General features: G+C 39.6%; 1 protein-coding gene across 5 annotated transcripts in view; it reads right to left on the bottom strand.

Annotated features, from left to right (window-relative positions):
- Positions 1–26,553, bottom strand: part of ttc28 (tetratricopeptide repeat domain 28) — a 751,433-nt gene that overhangs the window by 515,366 nt on the left and 209,514 nt on the right. The window contains exon 1 of one of the 5 annotated variants that reach the window (XM_060843570.1): positions 1,543–1,938. The exons of the other annotated variants lie outside the window; for them this stretch is intronic. Coding sequence (XP_060699553.1) covers positions 1,543–1,569 — 27 coding nt within the window. The 5' untranslated portion in view covers positions 1,570–1,938. Of the gene's footprint in view, positions 1–1,542; positions 1,939–26,553 lie in introns of those variants that run through there. 5 annotated transcript variants of the gene reach the window in all.

The raw sequence follows: 26,553 nt of genomic DNA, 5'->3' as shown, positions 1-26,553 counted from the left end.
AAAACAATACTAGAACAGCAAAACATTCAGTGGGAAATGTGCCAGCTATGATGCCTGAAAACTACAAACCATGCCAAGAATGTATATAGCCCTTACTACCAAGATCCAGCACATCGCTATTAAATTAACTGAATGGTTAGGATACTGAGTGAAGGATAGTTCCACCCGCTTTACGCTTCCCACCATATGTCAAACTCACTTCCCTTCGTTCATAAGTTCAGATTTTACTCGTCTCTTCCATTATTGCATGGAAAAATCCACAACACTTACTGTGCCGTTGATAAATCCACTAAACCAGCGGCTGAATGAATAAACTTTTTTTTATATAAAACCCTGAGTGAGGAAATTATTTTACTTTCTGGCAAGATTTACTCCTTTTGTTAATGTACAGAGTTTGTCAGAACGGCATTCACAACATTAAACACCCCCCCACCACCACCATCACAACTAAATACAAACACAAACTGTGCCCAAAACCAAACAAACAGTGAATTATCTAACATCTGTTTTAACAAAGGCTGCCAAACTTTGAGACTTCGAACATTAACATCTAGAACAAACTACTGAGAAAATGCAATTACATGTGTAATGCGGAACAGTTAACACTCTCACCCCTTCGAAACACACTTCAATGGCCTCTGATTAGACCTTAACTCGTCAACTGTTTAAAAATTATTTTCTAAAATATTAGAATTGTACTTTTGCCGACCTTGGTTTAAAAACTTCATTACGCCCCCCAGTGGGACTCACGCACTACTCGGAACAGTTTTTTTGGAAAATAGCAAGATCCAACCCGTGTCTGAGATATTCCTACAGTTCTGTAAAATGTCGACTGCTAATTTCGTTTCGAAAAACACACAGAGACCGGACTAAGTTATCACAATTATCTTCTCTCCCCCATCGGATGGCATGTCAGACCCATTTGCCATATTTCAAACTGAGAAAATTACGATAATTTAAAAATGATAGGAAAATTGAGAAACAAACATTATATGACAATCCCATTCGGAGTTTAAGGAGACTCTGAATACCACTGTCACACAACCCGAATAGCAACAGCAAGCACAGTTGTGCATTTCTCCCCCACCCACATGTGGTTCTAGTCAGTCTGGCATGTACAGTTTATACGTATTTAAAATTACATCTCAGCATATATCAATCACATCCACAACAATAAATTAGTAATTAGCTCAGCACCATCAACTAGCTGTGTGGATGCGTGTGTGTAGCTGACTTGCAAATGCTGACCGTACGCACATTAAACGTGTGAATGGGACAGCACAGTCAACACCAATATACCCAGCGGAGCCAAGGCTGCGCACCTGAGTATTTCCAACACGGGGACAAAAATGACAAGGGGTGAAGTTCCCCCCACCCTCAGATCACAGACGGGCAACTCATTAAGAGTGACAGGTCATCATTACATGGAAAACACAAATCGCATTCCACTGCCATCCCTGCTTCAGGAAAAGTCATAGACACTATTACACGCCTTGACAAACTGGAATTTGGCCTGAATATCTTTCTTAAAGTCTCTCTCACCTTCTTCCGGGGCTGCCATTTCATCATATTTGTAAAGCAGAAATGTAGAGAGCATCAAGAGGTTGGCTGGGAACCTGGTGTAGATTTGCAGCAGTGGTTGGACATTCTGACAAGGCTCCCTCTCGCCTGGCTTTCACAATTGCACCATATTTCAAGAAGAGAGAAGAAGGGGAGGGGGGAATCCCGAAAGCAGTAAATATTCCCAGGGAAAGAGAAAACAGCAGGGGGGGGGAAATGTTTAAAAAGGTGCCTTCAGCAGCTTTTCTTGCAGGGCCAAGGGTGACACATAATTCTGGCTGTAGTTCACAATATGGATCACAGTCTCTCTTTTCTTCCCCCACGCCCCCCTTTTCCCACTCCAAAATAAAAATAACTCAATAAGGCTGTGGGGATGTTCTTTTCCTGCCGCTCCAGAGCTCAGCTCCGTTCTGTTAACACTGACTCAAGTCAATTGAAGGCAAGAGATTTTTCAGCCTCCCTCCTCTGGCAGTCGGAGGGCGTGCAGCCCGCGCGCGCATGGCTCCGCCGGCGCGACCCCGTCAAGCTGCGCTCTCCCGCGAGCCGGCGCACGCCTCCACCTCTTTCTCTGCCGCCGGGCCGCGCAGCGCGCCGCCGCTCGGCAGCCCCTTCACATTCCACTGGTACCAGGGGCGAGACTTCCTTTTTTTTGGCAAAGGGGGATGCTTTCCTGCATTCAGAGAATTGGAGGGTCAACAAAACCTAAAACCAGATACTAAAACCACCCCCCTCCCCTTCTCCCAATTCAACCTTATCCTAACTCATCTTCCCTTTCTGCTTCCCACTCTCTTTCATCCTTCTCTTCAAACCCCTTTCCCACCTGTTTCCCACCCTTCATTCTACTCCCCAACCCCTTCCTCTCCTGCTTCTCACCCCTTTGTTTCCTGCTTCACACCAGGTTTTCTCATCTTCCTACCAGCATCCTTCCCCTCTTGCTTCCCAACCCTTCTCATCCCATTCCTCACTCCCCTTCCCCTCCTGCTTCCCAAGCCCTTTTTCTCATCCTGATTCTCACCCCCATCCCCTCTTATTCTCTCACTCTGATTCCCCTCCTGCTTTCCCCTTCCACTCCTTGTATTTTCCTCACAACTTTACCAGAACTCCTTCCCCACACTTAGAGTTAGATTAGACTACAGTGTGGAAACAGGCCCTTCAGCCCAACAAGTCCACACCGACCCGCCGAAGCGCAACCCACCCAGACCCATTCCCCCACATTTACCCCTTCACCTAACACTACGGGCAATTTAGCATGGCCAATTCACCTAACCTGCACATTTTTGGATTGTGGGAGGAAACCGGAGCACCCGGAGGAAACCCACGCAGACACAGGGAGAATGTGCAAACTCCACACAGTCACCCAAGATTGGAATTGAATCTGGTACCCTGGCGCTGTGAGGCTGCAGTGCTAACCACTGTGCCACCGTGCCGCCCACTTCTTCACCACCTCCTACCCTATCCATTCCAATTACTCTCCCATTCCTTCTACAACGCTTAACATTCCACCCACTCTACAAAGAATAAACATACACTTTCCTCAATAATTTTTAATTTGTGCATCTTGGACAGTGGTGACCATCTCAAAGCAGGAATGTTTCCATATTCTTGTGACCAATTTACCAAGCTTACTTTCAACAGTGTGCTTATTTGGATTGGCAGAGATCGATCCTCTGACAAAGGTATTTCATTAAATTGGCCTGACTACTGTAATTGAGAAGTGTTATATATGCAATGGTTGAAAAGCCTTCTTCTGTGCTACATATACTTTGCATATGCTTGTATGGAATCCCTAGCACAGAAATAGGCCATTTGGTCCATTTACTCTAACCCAGCATTAATGTTCCACACTAGCATCCTTCTTTAACTATGTCAGCATTTTCTTCACTTTCTCTCTCCCTCATGGATATTTTAAATTTTCTTTTAATGCATAGATGATATTCACCTCAACTATTCACATACACCCTATGTCTACAGACATTGGTATCTGACATGTGCCAAACTCCAAGATTCCTCATGGCTCATTTCCGAGCCATTCACAGGATGCTTCTGCACTTCAATGTTGCACTGGAAACTATCATTATAATGCTGCAGCAAGGACTCCATCCACCCAGGAACACATATTTAGTTCTTGGACTGAACCAGGCTGCATCCCCGGGCTCTTCACTTGCTGATATAATGCTCACTCACTCTGAGCCTATCTGGATGTTCACAACGTTGTTGCATTGTGTTGTCTTGCCTTTTTGTGGTTTGCCCCACAATTAGAGATACCAGGCTCATATTACTGTTTGCTTTCTGTGCCATTTAGCATGGGCACAAAGCCAGGGAGCCTGTCAGCATTGCCAGCATGCCTCAGTCAAGACAAGGGAGGGTAGCTTACATTCAGGGAATCCCAGCACAATAGGTCAAGGGCAGCTTATGATACCAGTCCAGTGTCAGGGTGGACATAGTAAGGATACTCTCTGCATAAGCAGTGAAAACCATATGACAGCAACGTGCCACCCACCTTAACTCTTCCTGCTCTGTGGGATGTTTTCCTTTAAAATGAATCAGAGGCAGATATCATGGAAGGTGGAAGTGGTGGTACAGCTATTAGCATTGGTGCAGGTAGAGAGGTGCTCTGAATAAGTAGGCAGCACATAAGGCATGCAGCATTAGTGATGACATTGGTTGGGGTGTGTGAGGGCAAGTGGGGAAGATGTCGTGGTCAGCGGTGAGAGTGGTAGAGCATAGCACTTGGTGGGAGGTGTGTACAGGTGCTGAGATAGAGTGAGGCATGAGGTATCAGAGACATGATAGTGGCCCTGATATTGGCATTGTGAAGGAAGTCATTGTTGAATATTCTTCCAGTCGGCTCACACTGCTTGAACCAGAGTGGAAACATTGAATGAAGGTGGTGAGGTATGGGTTCATGGCCTCCAACTCTAATACTGGAGAAAGAAGAAATCCTGCCTGTGCAGCTTCCCGTCCAGCAGAAGATCCAGGATTCTGCTCGCAAATCTGGGCGTCGATTTCCCCCCATCTGCTATGTCTGGGATAAACACAGAGACAAAAAAAACCCCGCAGATGGTGGAATCCAAGGTAGTGAAGCAGGAGACTGGAAGTACAGATGGAGAAGTCAATGTTTCAGGTATAACTCTTCTTCAGTCCTGATAAAGGGTTACACCCAAAACATTGACTTCTCCCAATCCTGATGTTGCCTGGCTTGCTGTCTTCTTCATGTCTATCATGTCTGGGATAAACATCAGGAATCATATAGGGCAGAAGGTCAGTACCGACAATGCTTGTCCAGGTGCTAAACCACTTTTTTTTAAGAAGGCACCTGGCCAGAGATAGCAGTGAATGACAGGAGTTGTGGTGAATGGAAAGTTTTCCCAGAATGGCATATGGTAAGATGGGGCAGAAATTGGACATGAAATACATCATCGGGGTGGCATCAGCAATTATCGGGGAGAGTTTGGTAAGATGGTCACTCGATCTTGCAGCAAATCCCTCCAAACTAGACACAGTTTGCACTTAGTCCAAAAACAAACGATTCAGTACTTTTCATAACAAAAATAGTTTTCCTGTATTTTTGCCACAGATACAAGGCATTATAATATGGTCATGTCTATCACTCAAGTGTTTTAAAGTTTTGTAAGAGTAGAAGTACTATCACAAGGTACTCAGGTAATAGCAACCTAAAGACATGACTCCAATTCCCTCTCTCTAAACATCCTGGGCAATAAGGCAAGGTTTCATTTTTTTAATTATTCGCAATGTGCAAGTAATCCATTATCACTTACGGTAATTCTGATACATTTGTGTGTCCATTGCTCAAAGACAACTTAGTGCACGTTCAAGAGAAACCAAACAGCAGATCAATGTGTATGCGTTCAGATAATCACAGCTAATTTAAACATTAATTTAAAATAAACATTCTGTTTATAAACGCTGAGTGAGAATATCACTTAAATTAGCTCTTTTTCCAGAATGACAAGCATCTTTCAGAGACAAATTAAAAACAACTAAAACTTTGAGTACTTGTCAAATAAGTCTTCAGCATTGCCAATTGAGGGTGGCAGGTAGAATGAAGCACATTTGATGCCAACTCATTTCAGAAAATGGGCGAAATCAAAGTCTCAGTTAACAACAATCACACCACGTAAATGACAAGTAATGACCGTATCAAACAATAAAATAGCAAGTAAATTTTCCTCCAATCTTCAATGCATCCAAAACCCATTCAATTCCTTCGCCAAAAACATTCTTGGCAATATAGCAAGGATCCAGTTTTTAAAAACTGCTCTCAATGATGTGGCTAAACTACCACTGGCTAAACTGGACGAGCCACATCATCGATGTGGTTACAGGATCAAAGCTAAGACTGTGGCAGTTGGCTCATCTCTCAACCCTTCAAAGCTTTATCACAAAATACAAGATTCAACTCAGAAGTGTGATGGAATATTAACCATTCATCTGGCTGAATCTTAGATGGATGACTGTGTGGAGTTTGCACATTCTCCCCATGTCTGCGTGGGTTTCCTCCGGGTGCTCCGGTTTCCTCCCACAGTCCAAAGATGTGCGGGTCAGGTGAATTGGCCATGCTAAATTGCCCGTAGTGTTAGGTAAAGGGGTAAATGTAGGGGTATGGGTGGGTTGCGCTTCGGTGGGTCGGTGTGGACTTGTTGGGCCGAAGGGCCTGTTTCCACACTGTAAGTAATCTAATCTAATAATTTGAACATTCCAGGTTCAATTGAATCCAGGACAGAGCAACCCAACTGATCAGTGGCCCCTGCATTGGACTCAGTATTTGATGCCAACACAATCACTAAGATAATATCCCACCTTTGTAGACTGCGAAAAATGGGCTACAACTTAAGCCTCACCACAAAATTTACACAAAATAAAAAATGAAATCTTCCTAATATTATATTAAATTGAATTGAATTTATAGTCACCTGTACTGAGGAACAATGAAAAGCTTTGTCTTGCGAGCAATACAGGCAGATCACAAAGTTAGATAGCATAGATAAGTAAATACTAGGTAAACTGTGGCAAAAGCAAAAACACAGGTATAGGTTGTAGAGAAATATTGCCAGGGTGGGATGGATCTTAGAGAATGCTGGCGGTCTTTCCTTGACAGCAGGCCTGATAGATGGGATTTTATAGATAGGAGGTTGGCCTTTGTGATTGTCCAGACCAAGTTCACCACTCTCTGTAACCATCTCCGATCTTGAGTGGTACAGCTACCACACCAGGTAGTGATTTTTAAAATGTAGGCTGCTTTAAAATGCATAGATCGCCTGTAAAGGGGGTATTACTCTTCTGTTGCTAAGCAATCTCTATAGGGCATCATGCAGTTTCCAAACTGCTGTCCACAATCCCTACGATTGGTGACATAATCTCAGGTGACACTATCAGATTTTTGCTTGGGTGAAGTGTGCATTATGTTCACAACCTTTATAATTTCACATTTTGTTCTTATCCTTTGATTTATTAGAATGTGTTGATGCACAATAAGAAAATGCTTTTTGCAAATATAACACTGGTTTCTCTTGAATAATGAACTCTACAGGAAGTTAGATGAAAGGACACACATGGTGGTCATATGTCTCTACATTGCTATTATTTATTGATTCAATAGCATATCATTTGTATGTATAAATAGTATTAATATTGTTTGCAAATATCATGTTTTTTTGTGTTGCAGTGTTCGAACAGTCTTTCAGAGAACATGCCAAGTTGTCACTGAGAACTATTTATTGAGTAAAGGAATCCCCAAAGACTGATAATCACAACATTGAGAATACAGCTCTGTGTCACAATTATGAATGGCCCATTTGCACTCGAGTCAGGCAGAATCAGAATGAAACATCATCTCCGACATCTTACTCTTCATTTTGAATAAAACAGTTTCACCTTTATTGGACTACGACTCAAACATATGAACAGATTAATACATATGGTAATGCCAATTTCCAGAGATCATTTTATGTGCATAAAAAATACCAAATAAGCATGCATGCCCAAAATCAAACTCTGATCCACAAAATATCAATGCAACATATGTAAAAGCTGAAACTCCCAAAGAAACCCACACTGGACATTCATATTTTGATGATAAATGTTTTGCTACTTGATGTCCTCCACTTCCTGTGCCTAGCTCTCCACTTCCTATCGTGGTCTTGTCTCTTCCCCAACTGGTGTCCAGACTGATCTGCTCCTTCAACATCTGTTGATGTCTTCCATCTTTTAGCCCAGCCTGCTGCATTATTGTCATTTCACAGGTAGCCACCTACCCAATATGACCCATGTGGTCACTTTGATCATACAGTGTAATTGACAGTCTTTTGCATTAGTATCCACATTTTTATACATGGACAGCTGTTTGTAAAAAATTCCAATGATGAAGCTTTTCAAACCACTTCAGCTTGGAGAATTTCTAAAGGTTTTTTTTAACAAATTGGAAATTGTTTCAATCTACCATTGTAAGTTGATGTGTGCAGTAGTGAGGTCCTGGAAAGATTTGAAGACACAGATGAGAATTAAGATATGGTCAGACTGGGAATCAACACAGATAACACAGCAAACACGTAATGGATGAACATAACATGATGTGAAGTCAGGAAATAGGTAGCAATGCTTTTAATCAGGATACAAGATGGGACACCAGCAAGGAGGTCATTGGACTAGTCAAGTTTAAAGATAATAAAAGTGAAGATGAGGGTTTCAGCAGTAGATGAGTTTAAGTTGGAGCAGAATGTTACAGAAATTACAAATATGCAGTTTTACTGATGGGGTGAAAATGTGCTGAAAGTCACTGTGAGGTTAAGTGGAAGAGCAAAGGATCTCAATCATGCTGAGGCAGTGGCCAGGAAGTGGCCTGGACTTGTTAGCTAAGGAAAGGAATCTGTTCAAGGAACCAAGACACAGGTTTTCACAATGTTAAATTACAGGACATTGCTGACCTTCCGTATTGTAAATCAGACAATAAACCAAGTCAGATCCAATGAGGAGTGGAATAGTTTCAATCTACGCACTGGAGGCTGTTCATTTCTTATGGTATTAATCTAGTAGTTGAATGCAACTCATCTGCTGTCACCAAATACACTCCTTGAATTTCAACCAAGATCTTTTTGTCTCTAAACTTTCAAATGTGTGAAGGCAAAGGCATTATAAAAATAACTCCATGGCAAAAATTTAAATGTATTATGTGCCTAAACTCTTAGCTTACAATGAAAGCAACAGGAACCCACACCTGATTGTTTTCATCCTGACAACCTATGCACATAATTTGAAGAGGTCATTTGAAAAAACTATTTTCTGGATAACAAAGCTTGGAAATTGTAAAACATTTATCCTATTTGCATGGACAGGTCAGTATGTCATTTAAGATAGTGAACAGTGGAAATAGATGTAAACCTGGTACATTAATACAAATATATTAACCGCAAAAAGTTTAAAACGCACATGTGTGTATCAAACATGGCCCAGTTGGTAGCATTCCTATTTTGAATGAGAAGGTTGTGGGTTAGGGTCTGACTCCAGTCCCTGAATACAAAAATCAAGGATAACACTCCTGTGCAACAATGACAAAGTGCCACACTGAGAATAAGTACTGAGGCAGACATGAAATAAGTCACAGCATTGTCTTGAAGAACAAGTGAGTTATTCCTTATAGATGGTTGATTTCAATCCTTCAACCACAATTTTTAAAAGATCATCTTACCATTAGGGTGACACAGTGGATCACTGCTGCCTCACAACACCAGGGATACACAGACAGGAGCCTGAAAGAACACAGCAAGCCAGGCAGCATCAGGAGGTGGAGAAGTCAATGTTTCGGGTGTAACCTTTCCCGAAATGTCCACTTCTCAACCTCTACTGCTGCCTGGCTTGCTGTGTTCTTCCAGCCTCCTGCCTGTGCAGTTTGGATTCCAGCATCTGCAAGTTTTTTTTTGTCTCACAACACCAATGACTCAGGTTCAATTTCACCTTCAGGGGACTGTCTGTGTGAAGTTTGCACATTCTCCCCCATCTGCGTGGGTTTCCTTTGGGTGCTCCGGTTTCCTTCCACAGTCTAAAGGTGTGCAGATTAGGTGCATTAGCAATGCTAAATTGCCCATAGTGTTCAGGGATGTGTAAAATAGATGGATTAATCATGAGAATTGCAGAGTTATAGACATAGGGTAGGAGTTAGAACTGGGTGGGGTGCTCTTCTGAGGGTCGGTGTGGACCCGATGGGTCAAATGGCCTGCTTCCACATTGTAGAGATTCGATGACTATCAGTGTCTTGTCTCTGGAAGCTTGCTGTGCTCACATTAACTACTACATTTCTTACCTTACAAATGCCTATGCTTCCAACCGTTTCAATGTTTACAGGGCACTTCAAAATGTCCTGTACCATATAAATGTGAATCATTTTATTCATATTTTTAGAAAACCATGAAAGCTTGATTGCAACCAATAAGAAGAATTACACATTCTAAGCCACACTGCTTTTAATCTCATTTGCGATGCTTTAATGTGTCAGCCTGAATTTGTGATTAACTTATAAACATCTGATTCTAAGAATAGAAAGCTACTGATCTCAGGCCAGAAAAAGTTCAGCAAGTATTATGGTTTACTTTGAGAATTCAGTAGGTATCATCTCCATTTATACAAAATGTTTATTATTAAACACAGTCCTGACTGTCCAAAAGTGCTTTTAATAGCTGTTTTGTGGTTGTAAAATACAATTTTGTCAAAGGAACTGCTGTAACAAACTTCACAGATCTATATATTTCTGAACAGGATGTCACACACCATTAGGTTTGTAAGATTGTGTAAGCCTTAAGAAAATAGAGCCAAACAGGCTTACTGGCTGGATGTAAAGATGCTTGTTAGTTGAACAGTTTAGTTTTGGCAGTTACTTACCTCTTGTCATGGCTGTCAGGAAGAATGAAAACTGCATATTGAATAGTCAAATGGTTTGCTTTTCAACTAATTTTCACAAGAGGAAAACATATGAAATTGGTATTTTTTCAGTAAAATCACACGAAGGTTTACCTCCCCTCCATCCAATCTTTGCAGGAATACAATCATTGGGTTTAATCCAAATTAATGAAATTCAAGTGATTAAAACCATTCAAAGATAAGCCAGCTGATCATCATCAGAATTTGGCAATGTTCCCATTTCTGTGCCCGGTCTGAAGAAGTTTTATACTAGGGCATCAATTTTAGTCACCAGGATCAAAACGTAAGGGATTTGATGTGTGAGAAATTCTGCAGAACTAGAATTCTTTATCATGAGGAACATGAGCAAAAATAATTATGGGAATGAAGGGGAGTGATTTCAAAACTGTCCCAAGGTAACGAAGCCTTCAAAGTTGAGAGAAATGCAAGGACAGCTATTGAGCTAGAGGATCGGCTATGATCATAATGATTGGTGGAGTAGCCTTGAAGAGCTGCCTGGCTGACTCCTGCTCCTATTTTCCAAGTTTCTTTAGTGTTCACATCTAGGTTTAAAATGTTCAAACCATTTCAGAGCTGGCTGCTTTGTTTTTTTCAAAAAGCACAATAACATTATTGATTTGCTAAAAGGATGACAAGGCAGTATTTTTGGCTCTGAGTGCAATACGTAATCCAGGAGTGAAAAACATCCAAAATAACTCAATTTTTAGAGTTAAAAATCACACAACACCAGGTTATAGTCCAACACGTTTAGTTGGAAGCACACCAGCTTTCGGAGCGACGCTCCTTCATCAGGTGATTATCTGTTTTTTGAACGTCTCTCCCCTCTCCCTCTACAGGGTTCTACTCACATTGCAATCTCCAAACTAACATAATTGGAACACGTTAGGAACATATTAGCTTGAATTTTGCAATCAGTGAAGGGTCAAAGTTCACTGGTGACCTCAAAAGAAAGCCACCTAAATAATATGGTTTGATTGATTGATTGATTTCCCCTGCTGTGAAACTACATTGTGGCAATGTGGCATCATCCATAGGGCATCAAAGGCATCAGAAACAGTGAATAGCTAATCAGATTGAAGGATTCTCGCATAAATTATGGCTCATTGTTTGTAAAAGTTATTCTAAGGGAATGGCACTCCTGGTTTAGGCGGCTCAGTGGTCAATACTGCTGCCTCACAGCACGAGAGATATGGGTTCGATTCCAGCCTCGCATGACTGTCTGTGTGAGTTTGCACATTCTCCCCATATCTATGTGGGTTTCCTCCAGGTAATCCAGTTTCCTCCCACAATCCAAAAAGATGTGAAGGCCAGGTGAATTGGCCATGCTACATTGCCCATAGTGTTCAGGGATGTGTTGGCTAGATGCATTAGTCAGGGGAAATATAATGTAATAGGGTAGGGAATGAGTCTGGGTGGGATACTCAGAGGGTCAGTGTGGACTTGGTGGGCCAAATGGCCGGTTTCCATACTTTAGGATTAGTTCTCAGGATCAGAGCAATTGTTCAATATCTATCATGATATAGTACATCATTAAAAAAAACATGGTTACATCACATTCAATAATACTTAATATTTTCAATATTTATTACAGCAGAAATAGAGCATAAAAAAATTGAAGCTCACTGCCAATGCATTCAACACAGATTTGACAAGCTTGCAACAGCACATTTAATAGAGGAGTGGGGTATCAATGTGAGCAATTTCTGGATTTCTGCTTTTAACAGCATGGACGAACATTAGAAGTTACTGTCAGTTTTAAACCTGCTGAATGCTGACAATTTTGCCATTGTTACAAACTGCAAATTTCAGACTCTACCTTTTAAAAAATGCCTTTGTTTCAAAATATATTCCTTGATACATTTAACAGTGACATCTGTGAACACAAAGTACTTCAAATCTTATCATATCGCTTGTCTAAATATGGCTGCCATGCTAAATACCAGGAAGAAAGAAACCTGCTTTGTAGAAACCTGCGTTTTAGAACCCTTCTTTAACACATTTTTAAAAAAAAATGTACTGGCATCAAATTTTAAAATGGCTGCTATGAGAAATTGACTGTTTCCAGAACTTTATGCAACTACCAGGACAAAAGCTAATTCGCCACCCCTGGGATTATGACAGACCTTGCATTGTGTGCACTTTCCAGACATGCGAACAGACAAGACTAGAAGGTGAAATGTCTGCCTCAGCCAGTTCTGAACCTAGGACCATCAAAAACCATCACTGATTGCCTCGGTGCAAATGTTTCCACAGTTCATGGTTTCTGATAAGGTAACATCAAAACCACCTTGTTTTCTGTGTGTCTTAATCCAAAGCACGAGTCACATGGCTGGAACTGCTGAGTTGTTTAAATCACTTTTAACAATACAGTTTGACTTTTGTTCAATCAACTTGTAACACCAGAATAGTAAGCAGCTTCTGGTTTAGCTAAATACTTGCCTCTGGTTTGATTTAATTTGATTTGATTTATTACTGTCACGTGCACCAGGGTGCAATGAAAAGTGTTGTCTTACGTACTTAACAGGCAGATTGTACTGTACAAGTGTATCTGGGCAACACGACAGAGTGCAGGATACAGTTTTACACTGGCCGAGAAAGTGCACAGAGAGATCAACATTAGTATTTAAGAGGTCCATTCAAAATTCTGATCCATTCAAAAGTCTGATAACAACGGGGAAGAAGCTGTTCATGAATCCATTTGCACATGTGTTCACTTTTGTATCTTCTACCCAATGTAAGAGGGTAGAAGAGAGTTTAACCTGGGTGTGAGAGGTCCTTTGATTATGTTACTTGCTTTCCCTGATGCAGTGGGAAGTATGGATGAAGTCAATCCATGGAAGGTCAGTTTGCATGATGGATTGGACTCTGTTCTTGACTCTCTGCAGTTTCTTGCGATCTTGGGCAGACCAGTTGCCATACCAAGCTGTGTTGCATCCAGATAGGATGCTTTCTATGGTTCATCTACAAACATTCCTAAGAATGCTAATGGACATGCCGAATTTCCTTAGCCTTCTGAGGAAGTAGATGCGCTTTCTTGACCATAGTGTCAACATGGGTGGACCAGGATAGATGGTTGGTGATCATCACTCCCAGGAACTTGATGCTCTTGACCATCTCCACCTCAGCACCATTGATGCAGACAGTTGCTGTAGACAATTTTAAATTGGACTTTACAAACAGGGTTTGAGAAAATCTACCATTGTCTATTTTTAAAAGGGACAAGAATTTTTTAAAAATTGAAAATCATCACTGCCACAGACAGGAGAGAAGAGAACTCCATTCACCTCTTAACTCTTATCGATGACTCTAGCTGTAAGAGTTAAATTCCATCATCCTTAGTTCTTAGTTGCACCATCTTTTAATTCTTCGAACAAGCTGCAGTGAAGAAATATTGTAAACCAACAACATTCAGCACTTCCTATTATTCTAATTTTGAAGTTATTCCAAACACCATGATTTCTCAGCAGCTGTAGGAAGGCTCTAGTGACAGGCAATCCAGGGAGTCTGTCCAAGACCATCTGCTGGACTTGAAGTAAAGTCCTCCACCATATGTGCTGTTGTTGAGTTCCAAACGTGACTAACATAACATGCTTTTTCTCCATGTTGTCCACCAATGTCTACTCAAAAGCCACTTATTGCTAAAATTGGAAAGGAGGGATTCAGATCCAAAAGATTTCAGTCCCTATTATTCAGTCGAAACAACTGTTACTGAATGCAGGCAAAACTGCTTGCTACCATGATTACTACTTCCAGGTAATCCCAAGCAAATTTTGCTGAGATTATGATGTCTAAATTTTGAATGTATGCTTTTTTGGAGTTAACTACTGTTGTTAGATACTCATTTTGCTTGAGCTGAAAAGAAAGGTATGTCCCACAGCCCTCTCCACAGATACCATCAATGCCACTCAATGATCATTTTAAATTGGACGTTCTCCTGTTGGATCGAACTAATGCATCTATCAGCATCACTGTTGACAGTGACACACTCTTCCCAGCAGTTGCAGGAACACTCCCTGTGACAGACAGGCCTGGGATTCAGTCTTGAGACCATCTGTTTGGCTGGAAAGAAGGCAATCCACCATCTGTGACACAGGAGAACTTGAGTTTATGAGCCTTTGATTTGGAGTTTCTTTTGACATTCTTATCAAACTAAATCTATCAATTATTGTTGCTAAGTCACAAAAAAAGCTAGACAACTACTGTGTGACAATGTTTTACCACAATAAATTTAAATCACTATAAAAAGGATGATCTGAGAAGAACAGTTTTCTTTATAATGATGTTGACTTATTTTGGTAGACTTTTCAGATAAAACTGAGCTTGTAACAGAGCCACACAATACATGGGAAGCACTAAGTTTGATCCCTCCTCTCTATTGAGCTGGAATAGAGGCATTAAACTTGATTTATTCAATTTTTTTTCAGGAAGAGCAAGTTACAGCATTCAGCAAAAGTTTGGGTGTGATAGTCCCTGTATCTGACTAATATACACAGATGGGTTTCAACTAAAAATAATCACATTGCCTGGGTCCTGGAAGAGTAATTTCTTTTTGAAATTACCTTTTTTTAAGGAATAAGTCACACATGCCAGGGGGTGAAGAAGGGAAAAGCATTAAAAGAAAAGCTTAGATTGCCTGCAGTGAATGTGTTATGGTAATAGGCATAACAGGTATGAGTGACACAACTAGGGTCTCTCAAGGATTCCAACAAAATAATCACATAGTGCTACCATACCTTTAAATATTGTTAAAAATGGAATGCCTTTTCTAAATTTTTTTTCCAGGTATCACGTACTTAATATAAAAAAATGTACTCTATACATTCATTGACCTTCATATTATGATATAATTTCCAAAAATCTGTTTCAATATAAATGTGTTACTTAATGGCTAGGTGTAATAACCACTTGAAGTATCTGGGAGGCCGATAGTTTTTTTTAAAAAAAAAGTCTAGTTTCTTTTTTTTGACAGTTTTTAAGTTAATTTCATTCTTGAAAAATTAGCAATACAATCAGTGACAATATTCCTCTGCATTGACTACTTATTTGAAGCTTCCATTTTCCCTACTCAGTGGTCACCGTCTTGTGGGTAGCCAACAGTGGCGAGCAATAACATTTCTTAGAAAACATTAGAGAACGTACAATGTCTGACAAATTAATTTGTTGGCACAAAAAGGTGAGGAATTAAACACCTAAACTGAAATAATAGTGTAGATTTTACTGAACATTACATATGTGCCATATCACTTCCTTACAGACAAATAGATTCCTGGGAGTGATTATGATACAATAATTTAATAAAGGTGTTTGGATGACATCACCATAATAAAAACTAAGCTTATGTTACTTAAATTTGCCATCTGAACTCCAGGATTAGATAACTGCTTTGAAGTCACTCCAAGGCAATTTTTGTTTCCATCAATTTTTGGAGACCATTTTATGTGGTCATCACAATGGATACTAACAGCTGGCGTAATTTTTAAAAATTAATATACACTGAAGTATGAAAATGTTATAGGGACATTGCAATTTTATTCTAAAATAAGAGTGGAGAAAGATATTGGTATTCAAAAGCAGAAACTTGTTGAGGCTCAGGGCCCCATGGAGAGGCAAGAGACTCTTTTCCAGAAAACAACTGAACCACATGCCAATCAGGCAGTGACAAGACCAGCTAGTGAGGGATCTTTCACCTGAATTAGACCCTGAAGCAGGAGTTCCATCCACTGGGTCAGAGACCAGCAACATTATTGGTTAGAATGACTACTGGGTAGTGATGTGACAGGATCAAGAACAATACAGGCCTTCAGCCGGTAAGGACAGGAGCATTTTCATAGAGTGGGGCTTGCGAGGGCTATGGAGGGAAAAGACGGGTGTAGTGAGGTCAGCAGCAAGGTCAGAAGGGGAGACTTCAGTGCCGCCACCTCCCCAACCCCTGATGTCCTGACGTCAAATCCTTTGATTTGGTTCCAATTGCCTTTGATCAAGGGATTTGGCCTGGCAGAAGTTGTCAAATTGTTACAGTGTTACCTGTTGTGCACTCCTCAAGTCAACAAGCCCAACTGCAATGGGTTAACAACAGTGGCAGCACAATGAGCCTCTTAAGTGGTCACTGATTGATCACATTGATAGATCATCTTGCCCCATCTTAATTCTGTAGGTAGAAAGTGGATGGAGTTCCTGTACATCACCATCTTGTGTATTTAAATGCCACACCCACTTCCAAGTTTGCCACAAAAGAGAGAAGATTCCACCCGATAAAAGCAATGTAATGGACCCAATACTGACATGTGCTCATAATACTTCATATGCTTCCCAACCCTATCTATATCATTGTATAGAAGCAGGAGGAAAGTGCCAGTGTTTTCCTCACAAAAAGAGAGGGAATATCACGAACAGAAGAGTCATCCTTCAATCATTTGAATACACCTCCTGGAAGCTGGCTTCACGAGGTGAAGAGTTTAGGGGAAAAAGACAAAGATCAAAATACAAATTGCCTGCACATCACAATCAAGGATGATGCATTGAAACAGACAGAAAGAAAAATTACTTTTCTTTTTCCATTGAAATTACCCCTCAAGCAATAAATGCTACTCTGGCAAACTTGGGGTAATAAGAGACTTAATGTTTCTGTAGCTGAACTAGGACAACCCTATATTTAAGCAATTATCTTTATTTTGACCAAATGTCACCAAGGAATCCCGATTGTTTCTTACTCCCAGCAGCCTGTGGGACCGATCCTGCGAGTCTCCTGGGTGAGACTGAACAATTCAAGTGGGACTATTGATTCAGCCAGCTGTGAGGTAACGCTGTAACTGAACAAGACAAGTTGTAAGTTTTATTTCAATTTATCAGCTTCCACTTCCACCCAATTATTCACTCTTTTCCACCCGTCTTGACCCAGTCCTATGGTAAAAGCATTCCTTCTTGTAGTTCATAAGAGTTGGTCACACTGAGCAGAACCTAGGGTCTCGCATGACTGCACGTTCTGTTCTTCCCATAATTCTTTAAAAAAACAATAAAATGTGCTAGTTTTCTACTGGCAAAACAATCAGCAGCATTAGCATATAACCATTTGTATAAATCACTCCAGGCCACTATCAAATGTGTGCACACTGGGTGAAATCTCCATTTTCTCTTGGGGTGATTCAAAGGAAGTAGAGTAATGGTTGCAATGCTAGCAGTAAGCAAATCAGACTTGATACAATCCCATTGAACCAAAATCTAAACTATAAAGTAACACTTCCCCTGAAGCAGCAATCAATCCTCCAGCTTTTGCAATGCTTATGGAGCGACTGAAAAGTCACCTTTCCACTTTTCTTCCATCAGACGATATACAGATAGAGTCATTGACAGATTTCCTAATGGAAGTAGAACAAGAGCAAACCCGGAAAATCTTTAACCATCCCTTTGTCTGTTCAATTCTGTCTCCCTGTCTTTGGGCTCTATCTCCACCCATTGTTTACTCTTCCTGCATACCCGCCCCACCTCCACCCCCAATCTTGCATATAAAAGCTATCCTTTCCCAGCTATCATCAGTTCTGAAGAAGAGCCATAGGACCTGAAATGTTAACTCTGATTTCTCTCAATGAGGAGGTGCCAGTGTTGGACTGGGGTGGACAAAGTTAAAAATCACACAACACCAGACTGTCATCCAACAGGTTTATTTGGAAGTACTAGTTTTCGGAGCACTGCTCCTTCTACTTGAAGAAGCACTCCGAAAGCTAGTTCTTCCAAATAAACCTGTTGGACTATAACCTGGTATTGTATGATTTTTTTTATCTGATTTCTCTCCTCAGATGCTGCTAGACCTGCTGAAATTTCCCAGCAATTTCTGTTTTTCTTACAGGAAGAATCTCTTTCAAGTAGTTTTAAGGAGTACTGTAGCTCCACTTAATCCTTTATTTCTTCTGTGAATGTTACATAATCAATTGAACATACTTAAAGGTAAAGGTCACATTGCCATAGTCTTACCAGACCATAGAGTTGCTGACTCATTAGAGAGAGAGAGAGAGACCCACTAGTGATTTAATTAGAGGGTCACCACACTTCCAGCGAGAGGAGAGATCAAGGATATAAATCCTTTATGGTAACCTCAACCAGAGCAGGAACACGCTTACTTGCATAACTGCCTACTTGGATAAAGCTTTTGCCTTAAGATATTGTTTTAGAGCTTTAATTTAGTACTTCATCAGTGTGTGGTTTTCAAATTTAACAGGCAGCATGGAGAAAAATTGGGAGTAAGATGTCTTGAAAATTAAATCCATTTTTTCTATATCTGATTACTGCTTCAAATTCTTTACAAATAACAGCATAATTTTTTGAAAAGTAGCTCTTTTTCTTTATTCTTTTGCAGGATATGGAAGTCATTCACAAAGCCAATGGTCATTGTCCATCCTTAATTGTCACTTGGACTGAACAGAAAGGGCAATGAAGAGTCAACTACATTGCTGTGGGTCTGGAGTCACATGTAGACCAGATAGGAGACAGTGAGGTCTGCAGATGCTGGAGATCAGAGTTGAGTGTGTGTTGCAGGTCAGGCAGCATCCGAGGAACGGGAAAATCGTTGTTTCAGGCCGCAGCCCTTCATCAGGGCTGAAGAAGTGCTCCGGCCCGATTCGTCAATTTTTCTGCTCCTCAGATGCTGCCTGACCTGCTGCGCGTTTCCAGCAACTCACTGTAGGCCATAGAGGTCAGGTAGGCAGAATTCCTTCGCTGAAGGACATAAGTGAACCAAGTAGGATTTTTACAAAAATTGATAATTATTGAAGAGGTGTTTTTCGGTGGAAGGCTATTACAACCAATTCTCTTTCTTTTATTGAATTTCACAGCAAATTCATTTACAAATGGTAGAGGATCAACCAGTATTGATTCTTAACAAGGGGCTCTTTTCTTAACAAAATGTCTATTACATGATAGCATTTCAATTCAAGTTATATGAACAACTTAACATTGTTGCTATGACTGTGAGGAGAGCTTCTAGGTCCTAAGATGTTCTGCCCTATCCCCACCCCAGCATATGTGACATCATCAAATTAGATATCTCTTAGTGATGTCTCCAACAATAGGTCTGTTAGGGGCATTACATAACAATTCAGACTTGCTTTTAATTTCAGATTTTATTAACTTCAATTCTGTCAGCGGACATGGTGGGATTTGAACCCACATCTCTAGTGCATTCACGCTGGGTTTGGAGACTAGTGACTTTGATATTATGCCATTATTTCTCATCATTTGCACTAAAATGGGGACAATTCGTGGTTTCCCCTCCATTCATTTCAAAGGAGATTGTTTCATTAAGTATTCAGTTCTGTCACTTAGGAAACATAGGCCAGTATTGTTGGGAAATAAAAGAAAACTAAATAAAACAAAATTGTTTAAACATAGTAGAAATCAAGTAGAAAAATGCTAGTGATTTTCTTTGTGCATAGTTGAAAAATTGTAGGTAGTCAAATTTGACGGCAGTATTATACTGAACAGGCCCCAATTGATTCTGGTAATTTCTGAGAACCAGCCAACCGTAAGGGTGCACACAGCAGGCTAGACTGAAAGATCAGTGTGTTAGCAATTGTTTACTGCATACGTTGGTCTTCACTGTTAAAATTTTCAACTTGCAGTAATTAATTATAAGGCATTTTTTTCAGTGACCAAGAAACAAAGATATTGTTAATGGTGTGCTTCAAGAATTAGATGAACTGGAAAATAACTAATTCTGATCACTCAAGTATGTTGAAAAATGAAAACATATCTAGTCTTCACTAATTGTCTGAAAAAAATATCCAGGCATCCAGGCTAAGTTGCTGTTTTAATTGTGGAAGCATTGCAATAAGCAAACTTAAATCCACATCTCATCTCTGGTTGTGGATAAGGTACGGTTTATTTGTGATGCTCCTGTGATAAAACAGTTCAGGGACTCTCTATGACCAGTTGTGATGTGTTGAATCTGATTCCACATAAGTAAACAGCTTGATCTCGCATACAATTCACAACCAAAGTGGAATTGTTCCGTCAAATCTACAAATATAGCAGGCTCACACAGTTAAAAGACTTGTGATGAAATCTCATTATGGCCATATTATTGTAAAGTTGGGTTTTAAAGACAAGGAGAAATGCAATTTTAATTTTCAGTTCTGTAGACGTCAAGTCTTTTTGTAAAATGAGTTAACAAAAACAAGCATTCCCAAGAAATCATGTATCTTTAGCTTAATATACAGCAAACCACTTGGACAGTTAATTGTTAGGTATTTGTTATCTTGATTTTTACTACACTGATAGGGAGATATACACAGAGAAGGCGGATTAGATGTACTACCTTATCATTAAGATAAAAGTCATTTCAGTCAGAGGTCCTTAACAGCAGAGGTGTCTTTATTAGCATTCCAAGCAGTCAGGATTGGGGAAATGTTCTGGATTGCTTCTCAGAAAGTTTAAAACAGAAGGCTGCAGAGGGGTCAGAGATGAAAACATCCTTCAAAGCTGTTGAAGACATTAAGTTAAATAACCCATGCTAATTAATAAATGAACTGAATTAGCATTTTGTTTAAGGGCCTCAGGAACATACTGACTAAGGAAAACAGTATTGAGTGAATGCAGATTTTGTTTTAAAAAAAGAAACCAATTTTAACCATGACAGCTGAGCAAAGAGCTTTAGCATGGAGTCAGGGCTCACCTTTTAATGTGTGTCACGTCTGTAAGGTTATAGGGAGTGGAAAAAGGTAGAATGTGTCTTTCTTATCTCTTGGATGTGTTAATTTCAAATAGTTCTTGTATATGTAACGTTCTTGGTACTTTTCCTTTCTGTAATAAAAATGGTCTATTACTAAATTTTAAAATTGATTCAGTTACAGAGTAAGAGGCTACACCTGGAACATCGACTCTCCTGATCCTCGGAAGCTGCCTGACCTGCAGTGCTTTTCCAGCACCACACTTTTCGACTCAGTTACAGACGAGACAATGTAGTACAGTGCAGCACATCCAGGAAGTTTCTAAGTACAATTCCTAGAAGACTGGATTATGGAACTCCAGATTTAAGCAAAGAGGTGAGAATAGGGACATGATTAATATTCTGGATCTTGCCCTAGGTGGTCCTAGTACATGATTTTGTACCATTATTAAACCCAATTTGTTTGTCTTCACCTGACCTATCAGGTGACATGTCACAGACCAGAACTAAGAGTCATGTGATTTCCCAATGCTCAAGACTTTTCCAGGTTGGGAAAGGGATGGAACATAATTAATTCAGGAGGGAAAACCAAACTTGGGCTATTTGAACTCAATGCCACTTGCCAGGCCTTAACTCCAGTCTGGAGTCATGAATTGATGAAATAGAGGTAAGCATTGTTGAAAGATAGAGAACAGTCATGAATTGAAGATTTGTAAATGTCTGCTCTTGAGGGATTATGAATACTTATTGACATTCCAAAACAACAACTACCTCATTGGAAACAGAACAGCAGGGAAGATGGGATGAGGTTCTGCATTCACAGTTTGATTGAATGTTTAAATAGGCTTTTAAAGGACTAGATTTATTTTTATGAGAGATTAACTATATTAAATTCTCTGAGCTTGTTCTATGACTGTAAGTTTTATTGTACAATGAATTATGGGAAGCAGAGCTGTACTGAATTGATAGAAATTGTTTTCATCTCTACATGGCTTGAGAGATCTGCCTACGATAAATTCTGGAGAGTGGTTATGGAGGTGGATTGAGAGGCCTTGGGGTGCAGATTGATGAGGCATATCAGTTAACACGGAGTTAAGATGGAGGGTTTAAGGAGTGGGTAGTGAACATAGCTGGGTCGTAAGTGTATGAGGGGGCATGGCAATGTGAATAGGGTAGCCGGGGAGTGACAGAAGTGAAGATTAGAGGACCAAACAACTTCTAAAATACTGAAATGAATTCATGGAAAATCAACATGGACCTTCTAACCAACCACCTTGGCACTCCCCCATCTCATGTTTCCAGTGTCGGCAGGTCAGAATGCGTGTACTGCACCTAACCTCAGAGAGAGAAAATTATGTGTTTTAGTGTACTTTTTAAAGACGTGGGTCAGTGAATTGGTGGCCAAATGCTGTGAAAGCACAAACTACCATAACTCAGAATCAAACTTCGCCAGTGGCACAGAACTAAGGAGAAAGAATAAATAAAAGCTTACAATGTCCATTCATCATCAAGCAGAATATTGCAGCTCCCATCACCTACCCCACACCTGACAGTAGATTGAAAATAATCATATTAAATAAGATTTTGGAATATGTTTGTTACTTTGACATAAACATCATTTCTCCAAAGGATATTGCACAAACGCACTTTCAGCAGGGTTTATTAGATAATCATCATGAGCAGAAATCCTGCCAATTCATTTTCCTTTCATATCAAGGGCAGTGAAGTTAAGTGTGATTCTCATTAACATAAGAGATCTTCAATAAGTTGCAAGCAAAGAAGAAAAAAACATAGCATTTAAAGATTGTGCATTACATAGAGTCTACATTTTGTATATCAATCATACTAAGTGCAGATGTGTGTTGGACGTGAAAGTCTGACACTTTTTCAGTAGTAACAACTTGTCATTATCAAGGACTAAGACTGGTTACTCTAAAAGGCAATTAGCATCTTTAGTGAGAGCCATGTTACAAGCAGCAAGGATGTTGATTGCTTGGAGGTATGTAGTTCTGGTTTCTGTACAAAGGGAGGTAAACTACAGGGAAGAAAAACAGTAAGGTAATATCAAAGAAATTATCCATACTATCGAATTTTGCCACAGGTATCAAAACCAGTATACAAACCTTCATTTTCCAATGAATTGGCCAGTTGCAGGAAGACGATTTCTATTGTTTCTTAAAATGAAGCACAAGGAATGATTTGTGAACATACTGCCATTCTGACAAACCATACCCCACTGAGTCAAAGCACCAAATCATGATTTCTCTCATTTTTATCCACAAAGGGAATGCATGTATTTTTGCTTTTGCATTTGTTTAAACATAAGTATTGCTGTGTGTTCCATGTCAATATATGAAAGTACACTTTATAAGATATGAGCAACCTACATAAATTTAAGGTTTCATGCATTCATGTTAAAGAATTTGAAAGGATAAATGTTTATGCTTAATTTCATTATCAGAATTACAACATTCTCAAGCTCTAATGGACTGTATTGAGGATGGAATTTGTTGAATTTCAAACACAGGGCTACGTTAAACCCCTGACAAAAGTAATTGAGAAGGAAAAATATGAAGAAAGAAAAGAGAAAGAAACAAAGACATAAATTAAAGATTAAGATCTTTAAAGTCTGGATTTTACGAATGACCCAGCATTAACAGTAGAATATGTATTTTCTTATTTTATAACTAAAAGTTCGCATTTTATGTTGTGGCTGAAGCAAGGCACTCAAATTGTTGATTAACCTATAGGTGGGGCTACTGCACATGTTGAAAACACTTGGCAAACCTGAGTTATTGAAGAGTGAATGTTCGAAGACCAAGGTTGAACAGGGGTCTCAGGCCCTTCACATCTTATAAAGTGTACTTTCATATATTGACATGGAACACACATGGAATAATTATGTTTGAACAAGTACAAAAGCAAAAATATATGCATTCCCTTTGTGGATAAAATCGAGAGATATCATGATTTGGTGCTTTGACTCAGTGAGGTATGGTTTATCAGAATGGCAATATGTTCACAAGTCATTCCTTGTACTCTATTTGAAGAAAAATAGAAATTGTCTTCATGTAACTAGGCAAAATAAAATAGGCAGTGCGTTCAAGCACTTACATTTCTGAAAACAACTGCAAATTGTGATATGCATGGGTCTCAGATTCAACTCATTCAATCTAAAGAATAAGAGAGAAATATATTTGATGTATGTTGTTTAGTTTGATTTCAGACCAGCAGTGCATGTGCTGCTGAGCTCAGTAACACAATATTTCAAAATTACACATTACCATATACATTCTGAATGCTTAAATTCCATTCCCAGGGCTATTTCCAACTGCTATTACTGTCAAATTTCAATGCCCTGGCACAAGAGAATCTATGCTAACACAAGATGTGATGAAAATTCTTCCATCATTCAAAAGGTTAAATATTTATGGATGACAGTGGCTGAAGATAGCATATCAAGTTCTATTCCATAGGTGAAAATGTCAAGAAATCAGCAATCTGTTTGATTTACCTAACGTAGAGCAACATAAGGGTAGTATCCTTTAGATCTTAGAATTTTGGATAGACTTATTCAACTGTTCAATCTAAATTGACTGAATGTCTGTCTGTCAGTCAGTCACTGACTTTGGATCCTGTCTGCAAAGGTCATGAGTCAACATCATCATCTTCATGGATGACCACTGCCTTTCATTCAAGGATAAATACTTCTTTTTGGAAGTCCTGAGGTAACTGCAAACAAATTTGCATTTACTATTAATTGATAAATGTACATTATTCTGCATCTCTTGTTTTGAAATGAGTTCTCTATCAAGGTTGATGCTCAGTTCTCAACAGAATAGACTTCAGAATTAACATGCTTGCAGGGGATGAGGTGACAATGTCAATTAAAATTCTGCCCTTTCATCAAAGCTTAAGATCAAGCGAAGACAAGATAAAAGTGTCATTTTTCTTTGATGGCTGGTAACTTTTCCTAAGTGAAATTATTTTGGACAGTGTTAATTCAGCTCCTAGTGAACACAGCAGAATATTTCTCTTCCCATTTGGCATTAATTGATTATAATCTGGAGCACAGCCAGGCTGTAGTGAGGACTAACTTGCTCTCAGAACCTCCATCTGTCTATTTTCCACTTTCTCTCCAGTACTTGTCATCTTTATGCTCCACTGTATTATGGTCAGATCATTTATTTTCTTGACTGAGGATGATACCTTTCCCCTGAAATCTCTTCCTCCCCGTTCCATTAGATAAGTAGGTTATATTCTCTGTAGCTGGCCGATGATGGACAGATATTATATCACTTCTCTGAGAGAAGCAGCTGCTTCCCTCCAATCAATATGTTAACTTCCAGGCATTTTGTATTTTTTCTAAACATTGCCAACCAACCTTCATTTCCATTTTCATCCATCTGCAACATTCAGTGCCCTAGGTTAAAACTTATGCTGCTAATGTGCAAGTTTATACGAATGAAAAGTATGATTCTGAGTTTCACTTTGCTTTGGCATAGTTCCTCTGAGAGTAAAATACATCAATGTTCTTCCCAGGAACCATCACCTTTTAAGGCAATTGTGGATGGGTAATAAGTGTTAGCCTTGAACATAATCCCCAAAGCCCATAAACAAATATTTAAAAAGACAGATAACCTGGTCAAAGTGGTTGGTTTAAGAAAGTGCCTTAAAGTAGGAGAGAATGGCAAATGGCTTAGGCAGTGAATTACAGAGCTAGTAAACTTGAAAAAGTAGATCACTGGGATAATTCCCCAACACTTTTTCAAAGTAGTGCCTTGGGATCTTTATTAGCTCTCAAACATCAGATACATTTTGATGTTTCCTCAGGCGTTCAAAAGGTTAGAAGGGGTAACTATAGCTCTAGAAATAAATTTTAAAAAAACATTTTTACTTGTAGGAGAGCCTGAAAAATGCCAATCCAACAGAGGAGAGAAGGATAACCTGGAAACCATAGATCCCCAATTTGGATTCTTGTGGACATAATCCTTGAAGCCATTAGTCAACAGCGAATTAGAAAAAAATTAGAACTTCTGGCAGAAATGTGAAATAAGTAAGTCCAGGAGAAATGAACACAGCATTGATTAAAGACAGGAGGAGGAACAAAAGATCATTGGGATGGATCACAGGGTTGCAAGAGAGGATAAATGTAATGATGAGAACAGAAGATAACAAGATTAGTGGATCAATAGATGGATTAGGTTGGAGACAAATTAAAATAAATATAGCTTTTACAGACAGAAAATTCAAAAATAAAATATAAAAATGTATGAAAACCTCAGGCAGGTTCCCAGTGTCTTCTCAAGCCTTGGAAGTAGCCAACAGTGCCACCTATTTTGGAGACAAGCATGGAGGAGGAGAGGCGGTGGTCTAGTGGTATTATTGCTGGATTGTTAATCCAG

This window comes from Hemiscyllium ocellatum, chromosome 24 (genome assembly GCF_020745735.1).
Source record: "Hemiscyllium ocellatum isolate sHemOce1 chromosome 24, sHemOce1.pat.X.cur, whole genome shotgun sequence".
Lineage (NCBI taxonomy): Eukaryota > Metazoa > Chordata > Chondrichthyes > Orectolobiformes > Hemiscylliidae > Hemiscyllium > Hemiscyllium ocellatum.
This window is presented reverse-complemented; position numbering and strand designations above follow the sequence as displayed.